Source organism: Meles meles, chromosome 10 (genome assembly GCF_922984935.1).
Source record: "Meles meles chromosome 10, mMelMel3.1 paternal haplotype, whole genome shotgun sequence".
Taxonomy (NCBI): domain Eukaryota; kingdom Metazoa; phylum Chordata; class Mammalia; order Carnivora; family Mustelidae; genus Meles; species Meles meles.
Genome location: NC_060075.1, coordinates 5,197,480 through 5,224,961, shown reverse-complemented (window position 1 = coordinate 5,224,961; position 27,482 = coordinate 5,197,480). Strand labels below are relative to the sequence as shown.

The window sequence follows — 27,482 nt, the reverse complement described above, 5'->3', positions numbered from 1 at the left end:
ATCCGGAGTATAAAAAGAACTCTTAAGAGTTCAATGATAAAAAGACAAATAACCCAGTTTAAAAATGGGCAAAGAATTTGATAGACATTTTTCCAAAGACAGACACATAAAATGTTCAACATTGTTATTACAGAAATGCAAATCAGAACTACAATGAGGATACCATTTTACACTTGGTAAGATGGTTATAATTTCTTTAAAAAGGAAAATAACAAGTGTTGGCCAGGATACAGAGAAATTGGAACCTTCATTCATTGCTGGTTCCTCAATAGGTTAAACTTAGAGTTACCTTATGATCCAACAATTCCTCTCTTGGATATATACCCAGAAGAATTGCAGGCAGGTGTTCAAACAAAGATTTGTACATCAATGTTCATAGCAGTGCTGTTCTCAGTGAACAGAGGTGCAGAGAACCCAGATGTTCATCAGTGGATGGAAGGACAAGCAGCATGTCTTTCCGTGCAGGGACTTACTCAGGCATAGCAGGGAATGAGGTTCCGACCCATGCTGTAACCAGGAGAAACCTCGAAAACATTATATGATCAGTGAAAGCAGAACACAAAAGATGAGATACTGCATGATTTCATTTATATGGATGCCTAGAATAGGCAAATGCATGGAGACTAGAAGCATATTAGTGGCTGAAGGGGCTGGGGAGGGGGTGGCTTGCTTTAATGGGCATGGAGTTTCATGTTGTAAGTGTGCTCGTGTCACCGATGGTGATCCGCATGTTGTCTGCCTTTTACCACAGTGAGAAAAATGAAAACAACCTCCTCAGCTTCTGTGAAGGAAACGTGATACAGAAGGAATTCATAAAAATCAGTACAGTTAGAAGTATGGTGATTGCCGAGGGCATTATCTGTAAACAGTCAGGGGAGGGGCGCCTGGATGGCTCAGTCCTTTAGCTTCTGCCTTCAGCTGAGGTCATGATCCCAGGGTCCTGGGATTGAGCCCCGCTTGGGGCTCTCTGCTCAGGAATCCTGCTTTTCTCCCTGTGCCCTTCTCCCTGCTTTGTTCCCTCTCTCACTGTCTCTCTCTGTCAAATAAATAAAACCTTAAAAAATAATAAAAATAAATAGGGGAAAGAACTTGTGAAGTACATTTTAGAAAAGATGATCAATAATAAATTTAAAATTAGAAATAGATTTTCTCATTTAATCTGCAGTTAATTATAAAAGGACTTGAAATAGTTCCTGTGAGGCATGGCTGAACACTGTGTTCCTCTCATCCGTAGTAGACACAGCCAGACACCAAGCCAGTGCCTGTGATGGTATGGGGAGTTCTTTCATAGTTTACCATCTTCTAAAGTGGATACAGATAAATGAACTAATACTAAGCTTGCAAGAGCTTCCAAGTACTAGTTTAATTGAATCATTTTGCTATTTGATACGTTTATATTGCTTTCAAATGGAATATTAAAATTGCTGTGGTTATACTCAAAAAAATTAAGTGAAAAAACATAGCTCCTCTGGGGCGCCTGGGTGGCTCAGTGGGTAAAAGCCTCTGCCTTCGGCTCAGGTCATGATCCCAGGGTCCTGGGATCGAGCCCCGCATCGGGCTCTCTGCTCCAGGGGGAGCCTGCTTCCTCTTCTCTCTCTCTGCCTGCCCCTCTGCCTACTTGTGATCTCTGTCTGTCAAATACATAAATAAAATCTTTAAAAAAAAAATAGCTCCTCTGGCATGCTAGTTAATTGGCTATGATTTTATATGAGCAGGGGAGGGACAAAAGTAAGCTAAAAGTAAGCTAATGTGATTTTTCCCTCCAGTTTTATTGAGATAAAATTGACATATATAACATTGTATTAGTTTAAAGTATATAACATAATAATTTCATACAAGCATATACTGTGAAATGATTACTACAGTAAGTTAACATTGATCACCTCACATAGTTAAAAATGTTTTCTTGGGATGAGAATTTTTAAGATCTACTCTTAGCCAGTTTCAGATACACAATACAGTAGTAGTATTCACCCTTACCATGCTACACATTACATCCCCAGAACTTGTAAGTTTGTATCTTTTTAACCAGCATTCACCCCATCTGCACCTCCTCCCACCCCACCTTGGCAACCGCATCTGTTCTGTCTCTAGCGAGATCATACAGTATTACAGTACTGTCTTTCTCTGTTTCACTTAGCACAGTGCCCTCAAGTTCCATCCGTGTTGTCACAAACGGTAGGCTTTCCCTTTTTCATGGCTGAATAATATCCGTGTGTGTGTGCACACACCACATTTTATGATGGACATAAAGTGATCTTTTAATATGGAATAATTTTTCATCAAAAGAGATATATTAGAAAATATTCCTTTCAGTGTCTAGTATGAGCTAGTCCTTTGATTGATTGAATCAAGGAGTATTTATAGAGAATCTAGCTTGTGCAAGGCACTGTCCTAGGTGCTGGGTATCAAGCAGTTTTTGTTTTGAACATGATCAAAGTCTCTGCTCTCAAGGATTTTGCATCCTCTTATAAAATGTTAATAGAACGTTGTTCTTTTGTATTTATAAAAGGATGTACTCCACACCAAAACCCCCAGATAATCCAATTTAAAAATGGGCAGAAGGTATGAATAGACATTTCTCCAAAAGAGACATCCAGATGGCCAACAGACACGTGAAAAGATGCCCAACATCACTCAGCATCAGGGAAACGCAGCTACCACCTCATACCGGTCAGAAAGGCTAAAATGAAAAACACAGGAAACAAGTGTTGATGAGGATGTGGAGGAAAAGAAACCCTCATGCACTGTTGGTGAGAATGCAGCCTGGTATAGCTGCTGTGAAAAACAGTATGGAAGTTCCTCAAAAAATTAAAAATAGAATTACCATATGATCCAGTAATTCTATTTCTTGGTGTATACCCAAAGAATACAGAAATACTAAATTGAAAGGATACATGTGACCCATATGTTTACTGCAGCATTATTATAATAGCTGAATTGTAGAAGCAACCCAAGTGTTCATTGGTAGATGAATGGATAAAGAAGACGTGGTGTGTGTGTATATACACATCAGAATTCTACTCAGTCATAAAAAAGAATAAAATCTTGCTGTTTGCAACATGGATGGGTCTAGAGGGTATAATGCTACGTGAAATAAGTCAGAGAAATACAACTACCGTATAATTTCACTCATGTGGAATTCAAGAAAGAGACAAATTAAGAAACCCTTAATGAGAACAAACTGGTGGTTATGAGGTGGTGAGTGGGAATGGGCGGGTGATTCAGGTCAAGAGGTTAAGAGTACATTCACTATGATGAGCACTGAGTATAGTAGATTATACATGTGAAATTAATACAACACTGTATGTTAACTGTACTGGAAGTTCTTTTTAAAAGTCTATATTACAATGTAAAACCATGAAAACTAGTAATAGCTGAAATGTCAGCACAATTCTGTCAATTATTGACAAAGACTGAAAGTAATCTTCAGGTGATCGAGGATCACTGTTTAGGGTATCTTAATACATGGAAAACACTCTGTAATAGAAGCAAAACGTGGAATTCTGTTTTCATTACCATATAGCCAGTAAGAACTGAGTATGCAAGGACACTAAACACTGCTTTAAAATGGCGTTTCTAGGGTGCCCGGGTGGCTCAGTTAAGCATCTCCCTTCGGCTCAGGTCATGATCCCAGAGTCTTGGGATCGAGCCCCGCATTGGGGTTCCTGCTTGGCGGGGAGCCTGCTTCTCCCTCGCCCTGCTTGTGCTCCCTCTCGTACTGTGTCTCTGTCAAATAAAATCTTTAAAAATAAATGAAGTTTCTAGAGTTCTGTTAACAATAAAAATATTCTGTTTAAAAAAAAATGTACTCCAGCTTTAAAAGCTCACAGAAAAACCATATTAAGAGGTAGCGTTTCCCAAAGTGGATCTGGGCACTGTAGTCATTCTGTATCCCATCCCCTCACACCTGCTGTCTGTGAAACAGTCAACAGTATTAACGGATCAGGATTGTCCTTCCATTCCAGATAAAACTAAAACCTATTCGACTTTCAAAATCCATTGTTTCCCTGAATTGTTTGACCATGAAATCCTTTTTTCCTTTTGAACATCTGTTAATGTCCAGTGAAATTAGATTTCTGTGACCAGACTTTGGGAAATGCTGGGACAAGGGAGTCATTCTGTGAGGAGAGGTTAAAGGTTTGAGATGGGAAAGAAAGCAAAAAAAGAAATTATCCTTCTTTGTAAAGGTAAGGTTTCCGAATGTTAGAACAAGAATGTTGAATTGTAGTGATTTTGATGGGCTCTCTGAGGGAATTTCTTGGCTTTCTTGATTATGAAGCTGATTAAAATCTGGAATCAGAGGCTTTTTATAGAAAGGTTTATCAGTAGCTTTTTTTTTTTAACTTTTAGGGGCGGGCTCTTATACAAACCTGCCTGTCATTGGGACCTGTTGCCCACATAGGTTCTGCAGTCTATTGCTTTAATGGAAATACCATCATTAAGTCTTTTGAAAAAAGATGCGTTAATTTTTTCTCTTGATAATATTCTTAAGATTAATGGCTAGTGATCAGGTATCATGTATGGTTAAGGTGTATCTGCTTTTTGCTCCAGACTGACAAAAATTTGACTCTAGCTTCAATTACTTTTTTGAAAATGGAGACAATCTAGATTTGAGAAACATGGCTATTTAGTTATAAGAGATTAAAGTCAGGATTTTCATAGGATCATAATATAACAATAACTGTAGCAGACCTTTCCAGATTTAACTGGCTGTAACAGATTTTACTGACTGTAACTTCAATCTTTTGCAGGTATGATTTTTAATGAACGTGATCAGGAGTTGAGAGACTTGGGCTATCAGAAACATGCCTTCAACATGCTTATCAGTAACCGCTTGGGCTACCACAGAGACGTGCCGGACACAAGGAATGCTGCGTATGTTTCTCAGTGGTTTATACTGCTGTGTTTTAATGACCGTGCTTTTCGTGGCAGTATAGTAAGTTGTGAGCGTGGTGTTACTAAATGCATGTAGGCTTCATCATTCAGGATACTAGAAAACTTCAAGACAGATTTCCACTCCTATGACACTTGAAGGTGGAGATTCTACTAACAGTTCTGGAGCTTGCTCTGTCTCTTTTGAAATTTAAAAATCATAGGGAAAAGACTAGAGGTATTAACTGCGTTTAACTAGATAAACTTCTGAGCATAAATTTCTTTTAAATGTTTATTGTATTTGTGGCAAAGGAATTAAAAATCAGTGAAGAATTTTATTCATCTCACTTTTTTGTCTTGTGTGTGTGTTTTGTGTGTGTTTTTTTTTTTTAACGATTTATTTATTTATTTATTTGACGGAGATCACAAGTAGGCAGAGAGGCAGGCAGAGAGAGGGGGGAAGCAGGCTCCCTGCCGAGCAGAGAGCCCCATGCGGGGCTCGATCCCAGGACCCTGAGATCATGACCCGAGCCGAAGGCAGCGGCCTAATCCACTGAGCCACCCAGGTGCCCCGTGTGTGTTTTTTTTTTAAAGATTTTATTTATTTGACAGAGATCACAAGTAGGCAAAGAGTCAGGCAGAGAGAGAGGGGAAGAAGCAGGTTCCCCGCTGAGCGGAGAGCCTAACATGGGGCTTGATGTGGGTTTGATCCCAGAACCCTGGGATCTGACTTGAGCCAAAGGCAGAGGCTTTAACCCACTGAGCTACCCAGGCGCCACTGGTTTTGTTGTTTCAAAGGCTTTTCATTTATGTGGTTGGTCAGTCATTCCACAGGCAGACTTTTTTGAGCACCTTTGTTTTCTAGACACTGTATTAGGTCTTGGAAATAAGTAGAGTAAGACACAGTCCCTGGGATCACAGGCCTAGTAGGGAAGATAGATGGAACGGCTAATTGTGGTAGTGCTAGAATGAGGGCTGTGGTAGGAGCTGGTCTGGTGGGGACCCCGAAACCAGAGTGGTAAGGGAAGGCCCCGTAGAGGGTGTTGGCTGAGCAGTGTGCAGGGGACCACTCCGTGCATGGGGAACAGATTGGGTCGTGACACCGCTTGAAAAGGCACTGGAACCATTACTATGGCCACAGCAGGGGAACGCCAGGAGACTGGAGGTAGCCAGGGTCCAGATGTTGGAACGCTTTGTATGCCGTGCAAAGAACATGGAATTCTGGATTTTATTCTTTAAGTTAGTGATTTTTTATTATTGTTGCTTGAAGCCATCTAACCCTTTTTATCACATAGTTGCTTGATAGAATCTTGATTTTGGTTATGTCCTAGTTTACTCAAATCTTTTTCTGTTATTGGGCAAGAAATAAAATTTTTAAATACAAAGTTTTATATTTCTGTTACTTTTTTTTTTAAGATTTTATTTATTTATTTGACAGAGACCACAAGTAGGCAGAGAAAGAGGGGGGGAAGCAGGCTCTCTGCTGAGCAGGGAACCCGATGCAGGGCTCGATCCCAGGACCCTGAGATCATAACCTGAGCTGAAGGCAGCGGCTTAACCCACTGAGTGACCCAGGCGCCCCTCTTACTTTCTTTTGAATGTTCATTGTGGAGAAGCTAAACATGAACTTATGAATACTGCATTAAAAACTTGTCGTGATTCCATACAGATAACACATTTTTATGTAACCTCTGTACCACAAAAAGAAAAAATTTTTTTAAATGTTAATCTAAAAATAAGCAGAGTAGCAGAGAGTAGTTATTAACAAACTATAAAACTCTTGAGTATGATACCAGTGTATTAAATGCTTTTTTTTTTTTTAAGATTTTATTTGACAGAGAGAGATCACAAGTAGGCAGAGAGGCAGGCAGAGAGAGAGGGGGAAGCAGGCTCCCAGCTGAGCAGAGAGCCCGATGCGGGGCTTGATCCCAGGACCCCGAGATCATGACCTGAGCCGAAGGTAGAGGCTTTAAACCACTGAGCCACCCAGGCACCCCCCCTTTAAATGCTTTTTAAGAAACTTTTGTTATATCGTAGGAAGGAGTCTGAGCAGGAGGCAGTTAATGTTTAGTGAGTAATGACCTAAAACATTGAACCTTTCAAGACATCATATGTGTTTTCTCATATGTGTCTTCACAGATGTAAAGACAAGTCTTACCCTGTGGACCTGCCAGTCGCTAGTGTTGTTATCTGTTTCTACAACGAAGCCTTGTCTGCCTTGCTCCGTACTGTGCACAGTGTCCTAGACCGCACACCAGCCCAGCTCCTTCATGAAATCATCCTTGTGGACGATGACAGTGACTTCGGTAAGGGATGTTGTAGCTGATCCTATGGGATCTGGGCTGTTGATCACAGTAGAATTAGAATCAGCAGCATCAGCTGACAGTTCAGATAGATGGTGGGTAGGACCCTGGTCCCAGCACGTGCGGGGGAGTCCGCAACAAGTAAGTATGTTTGTTGATTAGAGGATAATTTTTTGGAAACAGCTTTGTGATCTTTTACAGACCGTGCTATTTAAGTTTGGCCCTTGAAATTTTTCCGTTGGCTTACCTTTTGAAAAAAATTTTTATTTAAAAATAACTATAGATTAGCAACAGTGGGTTACAAAGAAGTTCTGTTAACCCCTTCACCTAGTTTCCCCCACTGGTATATCTAACAGACAGTGACACATCAAAACTAGGAATTTGATGGTCACTATAGCGTATGTGTACAGTTCTGTGTCATTTTATTCTGTGTGTACATTCCTGCAACAACCATTGTGATCAGGATAAAGACTACTCCTGTTCATATTCACGTCACCTCCCTGACCCACTCCATCCCTAATCCCTGGCAACCTTAATCTCTGTGATTTTGTTTCTTTCTCAGTGATTTTTTCATTTTAAGAATGGTTACATAAATGGAATCATAAATAAGTGACCTTTCGACATTGACTTTTTTCTCTCGGTATAACACCTCGGGCTTATATTCGTCTGATGAGTTTGTTATATTGACTGTCCCCAGATAAAAGCAGATTGCATTGTGGTAGCTCTTCGATCTCTGAATGCCAGTGTTTTATGATTCAGTATATATATTATACACTTTTTAAAATTTTTTTTTTAAATATTTTATTTATTTAACAGAGAGAAATCACAACTAGGCAGAGAGGCAGGCAGAGAGAGAGGAGGAAGCAGGCTCCCTGCGGAGCAGAGAGCCTGACGTGGGGCTCGATCCCAGGACCCTGAGATCATGACCTGAGCCGAAGGCAGTGGCTTAATCCACTGAGCCACCCAGGCGCCCCCACTTTTTAAAAATTTAATATTGAAGTATAATTGTTAGATTTGTTTTAGTTGTATAATGTATTGATTCAATATTCTATACATTACATTGCTCACCACAATAAGTATAGTCACCGTCTGTCACATTACAGTGTCACTACAATATTATTGACTGTATTCCCTCTGCTCTACTTTTTCATCTCTGACTGACTTCTTTTATAACTGGAAATTTGTACTTTCTTCAGTTCAACATAGACTTCCTAAGAATGGTTTCATGTACACATAGGACGGAAGACTGTGCTACTCACTTGGGTCTCAGCTATCTTGAGAGATAGGTTGTATCCTTATTTTATAGAGAGGAAATATTAAATAGTCTCAAGGTCCTTTAGCTGTTAAGTGGTAGAGCTGAAATTAGACCATTGGTCTGCATAGCTCTCAGCCTCTGCTCTCTTCATTCCAGCAAGCTGCAGGAGTACATTGATGAATTGGATGCCACTTATAGATTTTTCATTACTCAAGAGTTTATTAGCACCTCTTATTAACAACAGGATTGGTCTGCCTGTTGACTGTATAAAGCAAGGAAATGTATACTGAGCCCATCGGGAACAAAATGCTTGAACCTTGGCATATACTGAAATAGCACAAGAGAAAATTTAGAAAGGTTAATAGAAAACAAAACTTAATTTCAAAAAAGAATAATTAAGAAACAAAAATTGTCTAAATACTAAATTGTAGAATTTATGGTGTTAAATTTTTTTAAATCTGTATTTTGTTTTTCAGTTTGTAGCTATTTTTTTTTTAAAGTGAAAATTCATGCTAACTTACCATGGTTTATCTACTAACAATGGAAAGAATTACTTAATAGATATTTGAAGTTATGAAATTTAAATGTAAATGAGCTAGAATTTATAAAAAATATTTAGTGTCCTTGGAAGATACTAAATTAATAAAAGGATGTATTTACTGCTGTTATTATATAATTCTTGGTAGGAGCAATAGAAGTTGTTAAAACCAAGGGCACCTGGGTGGCTTAGTCATTAAGTGTCTGCCTTTGGCTCAGGTCATGATCCCAGGGCCCTGGGATCGAGCCCTGCATCGGGCTCCCCACTCAGCGTGAAGCCGCCTCCTCCCTCTCCCAATCCCCCTGCTTGTGTTCACGCTTACTATTTCTCTCTCTGTCAAATAAATAAAATCTTTTTTTTTTAAAGATTTTATTTATTTGATATAGAGAGAGAGATCACAAGTAGATAGAGAGGCAAGTAGAGAGAGAGGAGGAAGCAGGCTCCCTGCTGAGCAGAGCGCCCGATGCGGGACTCGATCCCAGGACCCTGAGATCGTGACCTGAGCCGAAGGCAGAGGCTTAACCCACTGAGCCACCCAGGCGGCCCCTAAATAAAATCTTTTAAAAAAGTCATTAAAACTTCTGAATTAGAGTAACAGTTAATTTCAAACAAAAGATATACCTTATTTTGCTTTTAAATCTGATTTAATGCAGTCAGCGGAACATTCATTCACTCAGGATATTCATTTCAAACATTCTTTATGCAAAGCATTGTGCTAGTTGCTGTGGAAATATGAATAATTCTATAAATTAAGTATTCTTCTTGGCTAGTGTTTCAACTCTTACTCTTCATTTCTTTTTCTTCCTTAGGAGATAAACCATAATTTTATTTTTAAATAAAGCAGCAAAAGATTCTGTAATATTTACTTGATAATTTGTTGCTGCAAGTATCAGATACAATCTTAGAGTAGCTATTTAAAAAGTTTTTGTATATGTCTCCTGTTGTTTTATTATAATTCTTTATTTTCAGATGATTTGAAAGGAGAACTAGAGGAATATGTCCAAAAATATCTCCCTGGAAAAATTAAAGTAATAAGAAACACAAAGCGTGAGGGATTGATTCGAGGAAGGATGATTGGAGCAGCCCACTCTACAGGTATAACTTCCTGCTCTCTTCTCAGTGGGGGATGAGTGACAAGGGCTTTGTCCTTGGAGCCTTTCTTACTGTGCAGAGATCTGTGAAACATGATTTCTTAAATGGGCATTGTCAGCAGGAGAGAGAAGGCTTGTGTTCACTTTGGAAAGGGTTTCTTTATAACTCCACCCCTGTTGTCCCGAAATACAGACTCCAGGGAGGTGAGCTCTGGAGTCCAAACTGGTCTGTTTTCATGGTGGTCCTTATTGCAAATTATTGCTGCTCCTGTAGGTCTGTATCTTGTTTGCCTGTATGAGGAGAAGAGTAGACCAAAATGTATCTGAACTTCTGTAATTTTTTTTACTCTTAATTTTTTTGTTAAAGATTTATTTATTTGAGAGAGCGAGCGAGTGAGCATGCAGGGGGAAGGGCAGAGGGAGAAGGGAGAGAGAGAATCTCCAGCAGACTCCGTACTGAGCACAGAGCCTGACACAGGGTTCAGTCCCATGACCCTGAGATCATGACCCGAGCTGAAATCAAGAGTCAGATGGCCCCTCAGTAGACTGAGCCACCTAGGCACCCCTGTAATTTTTGTCATACAAAATATAAAATATGTGTTTAAAATATGTGTACTCAAATGGTTTGATTTAAATAATATTAATGGATAATAATTATTATTAATTATTTAATATATAATTATTTAATTATTATATAATTAATATATAATTATATAACATAATTGTATAATTAATATAATTATTTGATAAATATTTGATTAATAATTAAATATTAACTAATATTAATTATAAGCCAGTAATTCTTAAGTTCAAATACATACCTCTGGTGATAATGCATCGTGATTTTTGTTGGATAAATGGACATGATACTGAAAATTGACTTACCGCAGCAGCTGGGTGGCTCAGTCAGTAGAGTGTGCAACTCTCAATCTTGGGTTGTAAGTTCAAGCCCCGCACTGGGTGTGGAAATTACTTAAAAACAATGAAAATTGATTTATAAAACTATAAAGATACTTTCTTTAAAATTCTCAATTCTTCTGATTCCATCAAAGATAAATTCTCTATTACAAATCTGTCTTTAAGACATTTCCAGCATATACTTACCTCCTCTTTGAAAAAGAAAGAACGGTGCACCTGGGTGTCCCAGGTTAAGCCTCTGCCTTCGGCTCAGGTCATGATCTAGGGTCCTGAGATCGAGTCCCATGTTGGGCTCCCTGTTCAGCAGGGAATCTGCTTCTTCCTCTCCCTCTGCCACTCACCCTTCCTCATGCTTTCTCTTTCTCTCTCAAATAAGTAAATTAAATCTTTGGAAAAAAATATCAAATTTAGTATTTTACAGAAAATATATCTGGTTTGTTCTTAGTTACATGGTATTGAACCATTGTATTTCTCTTTATGGTTACCTCTGTAAGGTTAGTGATCCTGATTTTCATTTATGATCTTGATAAAATTTCCTTTTAAAATAAATTTAAGTTCAATGATTTAGTTTAAAAATATTAGGTATATAATATTGTAAGGATCATATGGATATGGGGAAAAAATAGGAAGGTAATTTGAGAATTCCAGAACTTGGGGTGTAGAGGCTTGATAAAATCATTGTGATTCTTACTTTACTAGCTAGAAGAAAAGATACCTCATTGGCTCATGAAAGCCACTACAGCTGACCAGGCTGGGGAATTAGGAAGGAAGGGCAGAAAATGGAAGAAGAAGTGAGCATGTGGCCACTGAATGGTGACTTCAGAGGAGAAGGGAACCCCTCTCACTGGCATGGCAGAAGGGGTACATGTTTCTCTCACTCCTAAGAGAGTTGCTATGTTGTAGCGATGATCACTAATGTCATGATTCTGTGTCACCATTGAAGACAGTTGTGTTCTCAGGCAGGGAAATGTATCCTAAATTAGAATTTTTTTTTTCTTTTTCTTTTTTTAGAGAGAAGGGCTGGGAAGGATGGAGGGAGACGGGGAGAGAATGTCACGCAGACCCCTGCTGAGTGCGGAGCCCAGCTTGAAGCCCCATTCCCAGCCCCAGGACCATGACCTGAGGCGAAGCCAGGAGTCGGTCACTTAACTTACTGCGCTAACCAGGCACCCCTAAATTTAGAAACATTTTGGTTGCAGTAAGTGTAATAAAACATCTACACACAAGTGGCCACTGTCGTCGTACCGCAGTTCGTAGCTTTCTGTCCAGAGAACAGAATCGTTCCTATGAGACTTTGAATCTTTTCACTGAGGAGAACTGGGATTGATTTATACCTGTTTCTCAATCCTAGCAGTACACTTGAGGCAGACTTCCTGGCTCCAAAGTCCTCCTGTCTTCCTGATTGGCGTAGAGGAATGGGCTGACCGCTGGGCTGGAAGGGAGGCGGGTGTATTCACGCCGTGAACGCAGCATCCCAGGGAACTAGCAGCCGCGCCTGAATGGAGTGCTGTGACCTCTCAGGTCTGCTGCTGTTTGCCTCCTCAGGAGAAGTCCTGGTCTTCCTGGACAGCCACTGTGAAGTAAATGTGATGTGGCTGCAGCCCTTGCTGGCTGCCATCCAGCAGGACCGGCGGACCGTGGTGTGCCCTGTCATCGATATCATCAGCGCCGACACGCTCGCCTACAGCTCGTCCCCTGTCGTGCGGGGAGGTTTCAACTGGGGGCTTCACTTCAAGTGGGATCTTGTTCCCCTTTCTGAGCTCGGAGGACCAGAAGGAGCTACTGCACCAATAAAGTGAGCTTTCTCCTCCAGATTGGAAAAATTCCTGTCCGTGCTTCTTCAAAAGCGAAAAAAAATTTTAAAGAGAACCACTTCTTTGCAGGGAGCAGAAGCGGTGGCTGAATTTGTCCACGAGAAATTCTTGAATGCTCACTGAATTTTATGTGCTGTGCCAACTTCTAAGGAAAGATTTGTGACCTAGGAATTATTCATGTCCTCAGGGATATAGCACTTAGAAAGGCAGACAGATCAGATCAGTATCTTGGGATAGTTGTGCATAGGCTGTGGTCGGAGTACCCCACGTGCAGTGTGTTTCAATGTTGGTTCAGCCTGGTTTGCTGCCTTTGTCCTTTACCTCCCTTCCGTTCTTTGCTAGTACGAGTGGCGCCATGAGGAACAATTGCTGTGTAAGTGTTTTCTGTAATTGGGATTTTTAGGGTGGATTTCTGCTAGGACAGTTACAAGTCACAGTGCAGAAATTATTTTTAGTTCTCATTCATATTCTCAGTATGACGAATCTGCTTATGTATTGTTTTTTGTTTTAAATTTCTCGTGGATTTCGGAGAGGTTTGTCTGTCTTTTTAACACTCTTGGACCTATAGGGTTTTTTTGTTTTGGGCTTTTTTTTTTTTTTTTTTACTTATGACAAAAATAGTGTGTGTAAAAAGTACACTTACGTATATATGATGCACACAATTTAGTACATGGTTCTAATATGAACACCTGTGTAGCTCTCACCCAGGTCAAGACTCTGTATCCTGCTCTGGTCACAGCCCCTGGCCCCAGAGCTGTCATTACCCTGACCTGGTGATCATTTCCTCACTTTCCTGTAGTTTTACCATCTCTGCGTGCGTCTCTAAACAATATAGTTTAGTTTTGCCTGTTCTTGGACTTCATATAAAATGAAGCCATTGGACTCCTTTTGTCCTTGCTGCTTTTACTCAATATTACTTTAAAAAACTCATCTGAATTACAGTGTATGGCTCTGCTTTATACAGCAATGAAAGAGGGTCGTGTTCTGTTAATAAATCATAACTTACCCAGTTTACTGTTGGTGGGGAGGTCGGGTGGTTTTCCGCTGTCTTTCTTTAATGCCCCAGATGGTGCTGTTCCCCGCGCTGTTATTCCCGCCTTCTAGTCTACAAGAGGAAGACTGGTTGGAGGGCATGCCTCTCTCTACCTTTAGGAGGAGATGTTTTCCCAGCACGTCAGGTGGCTCTGCAGCTGGCCTGTAGGGGCTTACCAGCTTCCTTTCACCTGACCCAGACTTGGAGGGGAGAACTTGGCCGGTTCCTGGGGATGTGGTCTGCTGGCCGAGTGGGGCCGACTTCTCTCTCAGGTCTCGTGTGAGAATCTGTTGCAGTTCTGCTAAGCTCAGTGTCAGAACCTGGGCGGGTCATGACCCCCCTCCCGGCTCTCAGGCAGGGCTGCATCCGGGGACTGTCTGTTTGGGTTCCTGGTCTCTACAGCCTCATGTCCTGTGATTGCAAGCAGACAGCGGTGACTCTGATTTTGTCCTCTCGGACTGTCCGTGGTGTTCTCTGTGAGAAGATAAAGACGCGCCACGTGGGAGGACGGTAGCCCGGCTGCTGCTTGCTCTCGGTGTTCGTGCTCCTGCCCGCTCTTGCCTGTTTCACCATCCTCGTGGGCATTGGTTTTCATCGTTTAATTTTTAATGCTTTTAATCACAGACATGTATTCAGTAATAAAATAGCATAGACTAACTTTTGACGAGGAGTGACTGACTTCCTCTTTGCTCCCTGTTCTCAGTCCTCCTCCACAGAAGCTAATTCTTACCTTGTTTTTATTTCGGGTCTTCTGTTCATTGCTTCTTTCACTCTAGATGAACATACTCCTCTTTTCCCTGTCAACTGATTTAGGTCCTTGCTGTGGGAAAAGCGAAAATGTTGTTCCTTTATGTCATTGTCTTCTGCTCTCTGGCCTGGCGGACTAGTATGGGTGTTTCTGCAGCCGCCTTAGTTCCTTCTGGCCCTCCGAGAGCTGCGCCCACGGGCTGGGGCAGCACCGTCTGACCCGCCTCCGTGTGCGGGAGGACGCAAGCACGCCTTCCTCCTGCTGCTGCTGCTCTGCCCCACTCTCCTCCCGTCCTTCTGTGTGATCTCTCACTTCTAGGATATCAAGGCTGCTAATAACTTTTTAAGTTGGATGTTTAGATTTTTTAAATTTTTCATCCCCTTCCCTTCCTAATGTATGCATTTAAGGAGATAAACTTTCTTTTTTTTTTTTTAATATTTTATTTATTTGAGAGAGAGAAATCACAACTAGGCAGAGAAGCAGGCAGAGAGAGAGGAGGAAGCAGGCTCCCTGCAGAGCAGAGAGCCCGATGCGGGGCTCGATCCCAGGACCCTGGGATCATGACCTGAGCCGAAGGCAGAGGCTTTAACCCACTGAGCCACCCAGGCGCCCCAGGAGATAAACTTTCTAATCATGGTTTTAGCTGCATCCCACAAAGTACTATTTTTTGTCATTTATTTCAGAATATTTTCATTGTAATGGCTTTTCTGACCTGTAGGGTATTTAGCAGTACCTTCATTATTTCCCAGACATATGAGGATTTTATAATTATGTATTCCTAGCTTAGATGCACCGTGATTAAGAAATATTCTGTATGATTTCAGTTCTTTGAAAATTGGTGAGATTTGCTTTATGGCCAAGCACATGAGTAATTTTTGTAAATTTTCCTGTGTGCCTGGAATATTTGTATTTTCTGTGGTTGTCAAAAATGGGATTCTGAGGGTGCCTGGGTGGCTCAGTGGGTGTGTACACACGTTAACCCTATGGGACATTTTCCATGTTGCTGTTACTCATCTAGGTTTACTCACGTGTTTCCCCTTTTATGCCTCTGCGGACTTCCCATCTGCAGTTATTTTCATTCTGACTAAAGAAGACATTTTACATGTATTTCCTTTGGCTGGACCTTCTGGTGATTACTTCTCTCTGGCTTTTTGTAAAATGTCTTTCTTTCACCATTACTTGGAAGTATAATTTTACTTGGTACCCATTTCTAGGTCAGTAGGTAGATTCTCGGGACTTTAAAGGTATCATTCGGGAACCGTTGGCTTCCACTCTTGATGGTGAGAAGCCAGAAACGGTCTTACTTTTGAAGGCAGCCTCTCTCATTGGCTGCTTGAAGTTCTGTCTTTGTCAGAAGGGTTTTTCAGATATGCATACATTTGGTTTCTTTTTTGACCGTATCTGTTTATCTGTCTGCCAAATTTTGCATCTTTTATCCTTGCATATTTGGAGCAGTTGTTTTGAAGTCTCTGCCTGATAACTACGTTATTTGAAACCCCTGCACATCTGTTCCTCTTGTAGATTCTCTTCTTTCATGTGGTTATCTTCCTGATTGCCTGGTTATTTGTTTGGTTGCTTATTTACTTTTTTGTGGTGGAAGACACTGTCATGAAAAATTATGGAAATATATTCATACCTGAGATGGCGTTTTCCTCCCTGCAGAGAAGTTTTGCTTCACTTCTAACAGGGAGCTTGGGATGCTGAAATACACCATCGCCCTAATTCAGTTTCAGGAAGTGAGACAGCTGGAAGCTGAGTGTGTGTCTGTTTGAGGGCCAGTCTCCTTCAGCTTCTCTCATTAACCATCTCAGTCTTGGCAGTATTGACATTTTGGGCCAGATACTTCTCTGTTGTGGGCTCTCTCTTGTGTGTTTTAGAGTATGCAGTAGTGTGCTTGGCTTCAGACCATGCGTTGTGAGTAGAAACCCTCCCCCACCCCAACCACTCCATTGCAACAGCTAAAAATGTTTGTGGACTTATTTCGCTCAGCATAATTTCTTCCAGTCCCGTCCATGTTGCTACAAAAGTCGGGTATTCATCCTTTCTGATGGAGGCATAATACTCCATTGTGTATATGGACCACATCTTCCTTATCCATTCATCCGTTGAAGGGCATCTTGGTTCTTTCCACAGTTTGGCAACCGTAGCCATTGCTGCAATAAACATTGGGGTACAAATGGCCCTTCTTTTCACTACATCTGTATCTTTGGGGTAAATACCCAGCAGTGCAATTGCAGGGTCATAGGGAAGCTCTATTTTTAATTTCTTCAGGAATCTCCACACTGTTCTCCAAAGTGGCTGCACTAACTTGCATTCCCACCAACAGTGTAAGAGGGTTCCTCTTTCTCCACATCCTCTCCAACACACGTTGTTTCCTGTCTTGCTAATTTTGGCCATTCTAACTGGTGTCAGGTGGTATCTCAATGTGGTTTTAATTTGAATCTCCCTGATGGCTAGTGATGATGAACATTTTTTCATGTGTCTGATAGCCATTTGTATGTCTTCGTTGGAGAAGTGTCTGTTCATATCTTCTGCCCATTTTTTGATATGATTATCTGTTTTGTGTGTGTTGAGTTTGAGAAGTTCTTTATAGATCCTGGATATCAACCTTTTGTCTGTACTGTCATTTGCAAATATCTTCTCCCATTCCGTGGGTTGCCTCTTTGTTTTGTTGACTGTTTCCTTTGCTGTGCAGAAGCTTTTGATCTTGAGGAAGTCCCAAAAGTTCATTTTTGCTTTTGTTTCCTTGGCCTTTGGAGACATATCTTGAAAAAAGTTGCTGTGGCTGATATCGAAGAGGTTACTGCCTATGTTCTCCTCTAGGATTCTGATAGATTCCTGTCTCACGTTGAGGTCTAAGTCAAGCAGAGAGAGTCAAGTATCATATGGTCTCACTTATTTGTGGAGCATAACAAATAACATGGAGGACATGGGGAGATGGAGAGGAGAGGGAGTTGAGGGAAACTGGAAGGGGAGATGAACCATGAGAGACTATGGACTCTGAAAAACAACTAGAGGGTTATGAAGGGGCGGCGGGGGAGTGGGGGGGTTGGGAGGTTGAGGGACCAGGTGGTGGGTAATGAGGAGGGCACGTACTGCATGGAGCACTGGGTGTGATGCCAAAACAATGAACACTGTTATGCTGTAAATAAAGAAATAAAAATTTAAAAAAAAATGTTTGTGGACATTAATGAAGTGTTTGCTTGGGGACAAAATCATCCTATTTGAGAACTGCTGGTCTAAGTCAGAGTTCATCTGGTCTCTACTTGATAGGCCCTGGAGTCCAGTTTTTATCCCACTGTTCTGTGAGACTGTCAGAAGGAATTAATTCAAATCAAGTGTATTTATAGTAACAGTGTTGTAATTTATAAAGTATTTTTTTTAAAGATTTTATTTATTTATTTATTTGACAGACAGAGATTACAAGTAGGCAGAGAGGCAGGCAGAGAGAGAGGAGGAAGCAGGCTCTCCACGGAGCAGAGAGCCCAATGCGGGGCTCGATCCCAGGACTCTGGGATCATGACCTGAGCCGAAGGCAGAGGCTTTAACCCACTGAGCCACCCAGGTGCCCCTATAAAGTATTTTTGATGCTTAGAAAAGTAGCCTTCATTTCCCGGACATCTAGTATATCATTGGCATCTAGAAAATTCAGATATGTGGCCCAGCTCATTCCCTGATGTTAGATAAAATGTTTCATAATAGTTAATCTGGTCTTTATTAGCGATGTTCCAAAGGTACACTGAACTTTTTAAAAAGCAAAGACGGTAGATGATTGGCTCTCTACAATTGGTACAGTAATTTTTTCCTTTTCTAGGTCACCTACAATGGCTGGAGGATTGTTCGCCATGAATAGGCACTATTTCACTGAACTTGGACAGTATGACAGTGGCATGGATATCTGGGGAGGAGAAAATTTGGAAATATCATTTCGGGTAATTTTTTCATGTTTAACTCTGTTAAAAATGTGTTTTCATCTACGAACTCTTATTTTCTGTAAGTTCTCTTTGATTATCTTTGTTAACAAATTGTCTTTAATGAAGGCTACTTTATCATAACCCGTGATGGGGATAATATCCATTCAAAGTGTGGAGTATTTAAGCAGTCTTATAAGAATTTAAAAGGGAAGGTTGTAATGAATGATTGGGCATAATTTCAGATGTCTAAATGTGCATTTATGGTAGAGTTTTGTTCTTTGCCAGTTTATTAATCTTACTTGCTAACGACATATATATTTAGGGTGATCGGATATTCTTGATTGCTCAAGACTGTCCTGGTTCACACCTGTTCTCCCAGGAAAATTATTAATAGCTCCCCATTCCACTTTCAGAAGTAGCTAGCAGAATGTTTTATATATATACAAGTCCCTCCAACCCGAGGAAGGAATTTATCTCCTCTCCAGCTGCTGAAGTTGGAAAGATGGTGGTATGGGTGGGGTCTGGACTCAGGGAACTGTAGAAGTGGAGGAAAGTCTCTGCAAAGGGCAGGATGAGGGCAAGGGAAAGAACTCGGACTTCTCTGACCAGCTGATGTTCTCACTCCCCACCTCCCGGCTCTGGGGCTCCATAGCAGAAACCCCATCCACAATACCGCAGTATGTTGTGCGTGTATCATTTTGTATTTTTGTGATGTATTGACTATAGCATTTTTAAAAGGTAGTTTTTCATACATAATCTTTAGAATTTTAAAGTTGAAAGAAATAAGATATTGTTCAATCTTACTTTGGACATAAGGTAATAGAGTTCCACAAAAACTATAACTATATAGAGTAACCCAGATGGCCAAGGGTGAAATTTACACAAGAACTGAGATCTTTTGAATCTTAATCTAGAGTTATTCAGTATATTTATTTCTATATATATACATGTTTTGAGAAAGTACCAGTAATGAGATTAGAGGACCAGCCAGTAAGCATTCTTTGTCCCTAAGTCTTGAGGATCAAATTCCTTGATCTGTTAAAACAGCAAAGTGTGTGGTAAGTGTGATTTTAGACACAGGGTGGTAAAAGAATGGTATGCTATTTTAGAATTTAGTTTCTCTTTAATCATAAAGATAGTTTTTTTAATGTACCCTTTCACTTTCTTGTATTTGGTAGTTATATAAGACATCTTGAAAACTCTCACAAACACCTATTTAATAAAGATTAATTTCATGAGAACGCATACATTGATTTCATAGCAGTGCAAGGCAACTATTAATACACGTTTTGCTTCTGACCAGATTTGGATGTGTGGAGGTAAACTCTTCATCATCCCTTGCTCTAGAGTCGGACACATTTTCCGAAAAAGGCGACCGTATGGTTCTCCTGAAGGCCAGGACACCATGACCCACAACTCCTTGAGGCTAGCGCATGTTTGGTTGGATGAGTATAAGGTGAGATTAAGTTACGCTGCTGGAAGGGTCTGCTTGGCTCAGCTCCTTTGCAGACAGCTCTGGTTACCTGCCTTTTCATGCTGGCACGTTGCTGTGGGACGATTTATGCTTCGGGGCCATCCCTTTTGTACCTTTCTTTTCCTCTCATTTTTTGTTGTGACCCTTCTTCTAATTTTCCAAATGACCACTCTATAAAAGAAAATACAACCAACATACGAAATTCTCTTGTCAGTGTCTTCATTCCTCTGACTCCCACAGAATGTGGCTCCGCTCCTTTGCTACTTGGGCTTCACTGTGGCCCAGTCTCTCCACTTTCCCTGCTAGGCTCTGCACGCGTACTAGCACTTTCTCTTTGTGTATTTCCTTTGTAACATCTTTATTGGGGTGTAATTCACAAGTCATTTTATCACCCCCAATAAGAAACTCCATATCCTTCAGCCATCACCCCCTCAGCTCCCACAGCCCTAGACAGCTACTAGTCTACCTCCTGACTCTCTAGATTTCCCTACTCTGGACCTTTCCCACAAATGGAATCCTACAACACATGGTCTTTTGTGACCACCTTAGTAAGCATAATGTTTTCAGGTTCATCCATATGGGTACCATGTAGCATTACTTCATTCCTTTTTTATTGCCAAATAATATTCCATTGTGTGATCACACATTTTATCCATTCATGAGTTATGAGAAATGCTACTGTGAACATTTGTGTACAGTTAATTTTTTTAAACATGCATTTGAGTGTCTGCCAGGCTCTGTGTCGGGTGTTGGGAAATGCAGTGCCTTCACACTGTGCAGTACTGGCCGTGGAGGCGTATGCTGCCGGGAGAACATCACTGCATGGGCAGCAGAAGTGGGGGCTTGTGGTCCTGCGTCTGCCGCACTGCATGTCTCCTCCCTTCTCTGGACTCCAGGCTCGTTCTCCGTATTCCTCAGCTCTGAGTCACACTGTCTCCCAGCAGCTCTCGGAAAGCGGTTCCCAGACCCAGTAAACCCTGGGCACCCTTTCAGGAGGTTATCAGGGCAAAGCTGTTGTCCTAGGCAGATGCCCCCGTATTTGCCGTCTTCCCTTGTTCACCTTGCACGGATGTCACCGAAATCATCGTGTTAGATCTCGTGCTCCGAGTGCTGTGAGACACGCCGAGTGCGCAGAAAGCAGCTTTTGCTGTAGAAAACGTGGTCGTTTTCAAGGGAAAATGCGTGCAGTTGTTTGCGCTGCGTGTGGTTGTGAGTTAACTGGTCACTTTTCTCCATGGAATACTTTTTATGTAAAAGAATGGCTCGCAAACCATGGTTATTGGTATCTGGATATTTGGCGCACATTCTCAAAAATGAACCAACTGAGCCTCTCACTTCAACTGAAGCATTTGTTGCAAGTGGAAAACTCGTATCGATCCCTGGGAGCCTGATGGCTTCCAGTACTTAAATGCTCTTTTGATGGGATGAGGAATATTTATGAATATAACTTTTTATATTATATAGTGACATTTGTCAGTATTTGGAACTTCACCACCCAGGGAGCAGTATTTTCCAAATGACTAAAGTATGATGGTATACAAATTCTGGTTGGGGAAAAGATCCATTCAGAGAGCCGGATAGAGCAGTAGATTTTAATGCGACTTATAAAAAGCTCAGTGATGCAATTTAAAGGTTAGTTACAGTGTGGAATATATCAAAGAAGGGCACCTGGATGGCTCAGTTGGTTAAATGTCTGCCTTTGGCTCAGGTCATGATCTCAGGGTCCCTGGATCGAGCCCCGCATCGGGCTCTTTACTCTGCAGAGGGTCTGCTTCTCCCTCTCCTGCTTCCCACCTTGTACTCTGTCAAAATCTTTGAAAAATTTACCAAAAAAGAATAAATGGGGCTCTCTGAAACTATTAAAATATTCCTTGCATTTTAAACTATATATTTCGTACACTCAGTTTTTTAAAAAATCTGTTTAACCAAACATGACAGTAACAGGTTTCCGTGCAGAAATGAGAGTTCGGCTTTCTTCTTAGCCAGCCATGAAAAGATTTGTAAAACTGTAAAGCTGTGTCACTGTTCTCACTACATTTTTCGTTGCTGTTCAAAGCACGTTTATGTTGATAGGTAGTGAGTTATTTTTAACAAATTAAATGTCTTAACTTTCCATATGGCAAATGCCAGTAGATAAACTCACACAAACAGAAGCTCCTTGGACTCAATCATCAATAATATTTGACACTCCAGAATCCTTGGATTCTTGGATGGAATCCAAGAACTGCCAGCCTCACAAGTTGCCTGCCTCACTGATTCTGAGATCATGTTTTACATGTTTTCCATTTCTGAAATAGGGATGTGTCTTAGAATTTAAGATGTCATATTGTCAATGATGGACCTAAGTGTGTGAAAAGTTTATGTTGACATTTCTCAGCAACATCAAGAAAACACTGGCATGAAAAATAATTTGCTGATAATACTCATTGTAAACAAAAAACCTATTCTCTTATTTTTCCTTTTTCTTTTCAGGAGCAGTATTTTTCCTTAAGACCTGATCTGAGGACCAAAAGCTATGGAAATATCAGTGAGCGTGTTGAATTGAGGAAGAAGTTGGGTTGTAAATCATTTAAATGGTATCTGGATAATATTTACCCAGAGATGCAGATATCTGGGCCCAATGCCAAACCCCAGCAACCCATTTTTATCAATAGAGGGCCAAAACGCCCCAAAGTCCTTCAGCGTGGAAGGGTAAGGGAAGTAATATCAGAGTGTTTCATGAAAAGTTGTAGGACAGCGTAAATGACATTTTAGACTTGAAGTATCATTTCAGTGATAGACTTTAGCTTGCTTCCATTGTATTCTTTGGGTGGGACCGTCCTCCACTCAGGTATTAAGACCTTAGAAACGTTAGTATCTCCACTGTTACTATTAACATCCTTAGAGAGTGCGTGACTTCTGTAAGTTACATGCTAGTTTCCAAGAGGGTGGATATACATACGAACAGACCAGTAAAGGCGCTTTAAGTCAGTATGAAACTCATTTGGCAGAACTAAGTCCCAAAAGGAAAACAAAAGGAGAAATGGGGCTGGTCTCTGCTGTTGGGCCAAAGCTCTGGGAACCGACCCCAGTGGAAGCTGGTGGCACAGCCGTACGGCTCACACCCGGGGGCTGAGCGGTCATCTGAGCTGCGCAGAAAGCCCACGACCTGCCACTTCTCTGTATATGTTCCCTTGTGTTTCTGAAGGACTTTGTTCACAGTCCTCTGTCACATTTAAATTTTAGGGGTCCAGTCATAAAATCATACCTTTTTCCTGAGTCATTTCTTAGCCTCTGCTTTCTGAAAGTAGATACCTGATGGTTGTGGGGTTTTCTCCTCTTTTGTGTGAAGACGATGACGCCCCGTAGGATCTTTCACGACGGCGGCTTTCCACTGTGATTCTTCAGCTACAGAGCTTTCCCCTTCTTATGAGATTACAAAGAAAGTCAGGGTGTTTTCTTCTTAAGTAAAAATGGACAGAACAGGGTTTGTCCATATAGCGGAAACCCTTTCCACTCTCCTTCCTGTGCACGTCCAAGCTCCTTCCACGCACCAGTCCCTTACCCAGGCTGGATACTCAGCTCCTCATCTGTGTTCATCACATTCAGCTACGTACTGTCTGGTTGAACCTTTTATTCTTACTTTCTCGATTTCATTTTAAGGTTCAGGGCTGAGATGTTTTAATTTCCTTCCTCCCCTATAGTAGATTAGTAGACCTGTATCTTTAGGTAGAACTTCCGCGTGACACCGCTTACGTATATTGTTAACATTACCTATACGCTTGAAGTCTGTTGTGACACCCTGTGTGGGGAAGCTAGAATTTAGGAATTAAAAAATGCTTCTGTCTTTATGACCTTTAAAGTTCACAGCTTTGGAGTAATGGACTCACATTGTCCAGCACTCTAAGGTACCTTCTGCCAAGAGCAAAATCTCTCCTTTTACAGCTCTATCACCTCCAGACCAGCAAGTGTCTGGTGGCCCAGGGCCGTCCAAGTCAGAAAGGAGGCCTCGTGGTGCTTAAAGCGTGTGACTACACTGACCCAAGTCAGGTGAGTCATGCATGCCTCCGGGCTCAGCCGGTCCTTGGAAGGTGTCCTTCGGTGAAGGGAACTTGGGGTGGTCCCTGAGGAGGGAGCGAGGTTCGGAAGACCCTGGAAATTTTACTCTTGACTTTCCTTAGCTGACATGGTTTAAGTAAGGAATGACTTTGTGTCCTTTGTATATTTTTCCTGCCTTTGCTCCTGTGGTAGAAGCATCCTTTGTACTCTGCAGTCATACAGCAGGTCAGAAGTGGCAAAGGAGGGGCGCCTGGGTGGCTCAGTGGGTTAAAGCCTCTGCCTTCGGCTCAGGTCATGATCCCGGGGTTCCAGAATCGAGCCCCGCATCGGGATCTCTGCTCAGCGGGGAGCCTGCTTCCCACGCCTCCCCGCCCCCCGGCCTGCTACTTGTGATGTCTCTGTCAAATAAATCGTTTTATTTTGAAGTGGCAAAGGGCGGGCAGGCACATTAACACAGGAGATGAAGTAGCATCTTCAGTAGCGTCTTCTCTGAGATCAAATTTCTCTGAGTTTTAGTAGTCCCATCAGAAGAAACCCTAACAAAAAACAGTTCATTTCATTCACATAACCTGTTCTCACGTAATCTTTCCAATGGTGTTAAAGTAGGCCTAAAAATAAGCTAAAAACTTAGGTGAGTTTGGAACAGTAATTTCAAACTGTCTTGTATCTGACGGCAGTCTAACCCCCTGGTTGTGAAACCGCACGCCTCTGCGGTCTGAACACGACACAGGGAGGGGATTTTCATTCCCACTTGCATGCCGGGGATGGCCTCAGTCGGGACTAAAACGGACAGACCACGTGTGTCCTCTGAAATTTCATAGAAGACCCTCTATTTCTAGGGGAACTTGCAAAGGATGGAAGATGTCATCCACACCGGAAAATAGGGTTTAGAAGGGGTTCTGTGCTGTGTTTGGGTCTGAGAGGTATCAGACTCGTGGATACCGAAGTGTCCAGCTGGACTGCCACCTCGCTGGCTTTGGTTACATGAGATCACTGAGCTTTGTTCCAGAAAATGGGAGAAGTTTGAGGAAATGGAGTTACACTCTCCTGTTTGTTGGGATCATGTAGATTTGTACTCATACTGTAATCACCAGCCACACGGAGCTCTTTACATTTAATTACAATGAAATAAATTATGTGTTTCCTCATGTTGGACAACACAGGCTATAAAACATGAGCATCGTTGCAGAAAGTTCTATTTATAGAACTCTTCATGTTAATGGAGACAGCGCACATAAATTTTGGGCCTGGAGGTAGAAATACTAACAAGTAAAATAATTCAGAGATGAAAGTGATTTCCTTGTGGATTTAGTGAAGGTGCAGTTTGGAGAGTGATTCCTCACGCTTGTCCCGTTCAGCCAGTTTTAGGCCTTTGTTTCTGAAAATAATCTGGGAGACCCCAGAGAAGACTGTCCTGAAAGATCTGCACATCTAAAGAAAAAACCCCGTTTCTGGGCCCTCCAAGGAAATCATCATCTCAGCCTAAATGCTGTGGTGATCTGGGGTTAGAGTAGAACTTTCCCAGGATGGCGTGTGTACGGGCTCCCACGTGTCGGCACGGCCCAGGTGAGGCATGTCTGCGCGGACGGGCTATGCCGCCTAGGGATGGGGAGCACCGCGGGATTGTGAGATGCTAGAACTGGAAAGGTCTGCAGTCACATGCTCAGTTAACTGAGTCACTTAAATTCAACGAACAAAAGTTAACCACTGTTTCAGTTTCTTCCTGGGATTACACTTCCTGTTCTGTGTCTGTTCGTTCATTCGTTCCATTTTCAGGTGACTGAGCTGACGCTGCCCGCACGTGACTCAGGTTTGCTGGTCTCTCCCTGCTCTCTGAGCCCGCGTGGACTAACCCCGTTCTTCTCCTACGGATAGGTGACCGGGGGTGCAGCCCGAACTTCAAATCTGAAGAGGACCTTGGAGTTTTGATCTTTGATTCTCTTCCTCAGGTTTGGATTTACAACGAAGAGCACGAGTTGGTTTTAAATAACCTCCTTTGCCTGGATATGTCAGAAACTCGCTCGTCAGACCCACCACGACTCATGAAGTGCCACGGGTCGGGAGGATCCCAACAGTGGACCTTCGGGGTGAGGAGCTTGCTGGGGGGGATGGGAGCGTGTGAGGAAGCAGGGGGAGCTAAGCGGGGAGCAGGGCGTCTGCCCTCCTAGTTTACCTGATAGAAGTGGTTCTGAGTTTGTTGTACCATTAAATAAAGCATCTGAGCTCGTCCTCACGTCTTCTGGATCTTTCTGTCTTCTCTACCACACTCTGGCAGCAAGCCTTTTAAGTTACAGCAAGTAATTGTTGGCATATTTTTCTTGCTACTTGTTTTCCAGAAGAGTAATCGGCTGTACCAGGTGTCAGTTGGACAGTGCCTGAGAGTGGTTGACCCACTGAGTCACAAAGGCTACGTTGCGATGGCGATCTGCGACGGCTCTTCCTCACAACAGTGGCATCTAGAAGGTTAAAGCGGGCGCAGCGGTCGGCATGGTAATTCATCAGGGTTCACCTCCGCTGTGAGCTGAGAGGCTGGAGAAGTTGCTGGTACAAGAAAATCTCTGAAATGATTTCCTGATTAAGTAGAACCATTTTTGAGAGGATAAGACACAGACACACTAGAGACTGGCGCCCAGATGGTCATCAGAAAGTGAGGGAATCTGTTTTACCAAGACATTAACATCACTTCTGAGCTGCTAAGGAATTTCTTGCTGATGGTGAGAAACTAGGATACAATTTTAACTCTATAAAGGGTCAGGTTTGCACAGAAAGACAAACCCAGGAAATTGACATTTCTGTTCAAACTTATTTATGCTTTTTAATCCCTTTAATAATGGAATGGAGTTGTCTAATCAGGAACATGTCATGATTTCCTTTTTTTAGAAGGACTTCATAGGAAACAAATTTTTTTTTTTACTTATAGTACCATGTCCTAAATAATTTTAAACAGACTGAATCCACATTACTTTTAACTTCAGAGGACCTCCTTTATAAGATGATATATTTAAGAGGCAGTTAACTATTATAAATTATTTTGATGAATTATGGTACTATTGACATTAAAATAAAGGGTCCTTTTGATGATTTATGTGGGACTTTTTGTCTGCTCTTCTTGCGCTGGGGTCTCTGGTCTGCGTGCAGACCACCATGTGTATATCACACGATGAGTGGGACACCTGGGTTTGGCTAGTAAGCCAGTAAGTGAGGTCACAGCACCATTCCTTAGCTTGAACTGTGTGAACTTGTTGCTGAAAGTCTGTGAATTTGGATAGTTTCCACTAAAGCTGCCTGTGAATCATCCAGGTAGAGTTGCTAAGTAGGCATTTGGTACAGAGGTCAAGATCCATCCTCAGAAATCCGAATTCAGATTACTGATTCAGTTTCATTGCTGGTAATCGGTCGGTTCAAATTTTATTCCTGCTTCAGTTTTGGTAGGTTACGTGTTTCTAGGAATTTGTCCCATTTTTTCCAAGATGTCTAATTT

General features: G+C 41.7%; 1 protein-coding gene and 1 non-coding gene across 6 annotated transcripts in view; both read left to right on the top strand.

Moving 5' to 3' along the window:
* The window catches only part of GALNT11 (polypeptide N-acetylgalactosaminyltransferase 11), a 54,133-nt gene extending 27,047 nt beyond the window's left edge, over window positions 1-27,086 (top strand). For 4 of the 5 annotated variants that reach the window (XM_046020697.1, XM_046020698.1, XM_046020700.1 and 1 more), the window contains 10 exons: window positions 4,755-4,878; window positions 7,015-7,181; window positions 9,941-10,066; window positions 12,526-12,775; window positions 18,390-18,507; window positions 19,793-19,945; window positions 22,436-22,654; window positions 23,888-23,992; window positions 25,951-26,088; window positions 26,338-27,086. In XM_046020697.1, the coding sequence (XP_045876653.1) occupies window positions 4,755-4,878; window positions 7,015-7,181; window positions 9,941-10,066; window positions 12,526-12,775; window positions 18,390-18,507; window positions 19,793-19,945; window positions 22,436-22,654; window positions 23,888-23,992; window positions 25,951-26,088; window positions 26,338-26,469 (1,532 nt within the window). In that variant the 3' untranslated portion in view covers window positions 26,470-27,086. Of the gene's footprint in view, window positions 1-4,754; window positions 4,879-7,014; window positions 7,202-9,940; window positions 10,067-12,525; window positions 12,776-18,389; window positions 18,508-19,792; window positions 19,946-22,435; window positions 22,655-23,887; window positions 23,993-25,950; window positions 26,089-26,337 lie in introns of those variants that run through there. The other variant, XM_046020701.1, reaches the window with a different exon arrangement.
* On the top strand, window positions 1,201-1,319 carry LOC123952415. Its single transcript, XR_006820655.1, has one exon. It is a non-coding gene; the product is annotated as a small nucleolar RNA SNORA15 (small nucleolar RNA).
* Window positions 27,087-27,482: the final 396 nt, after the last annotated feature.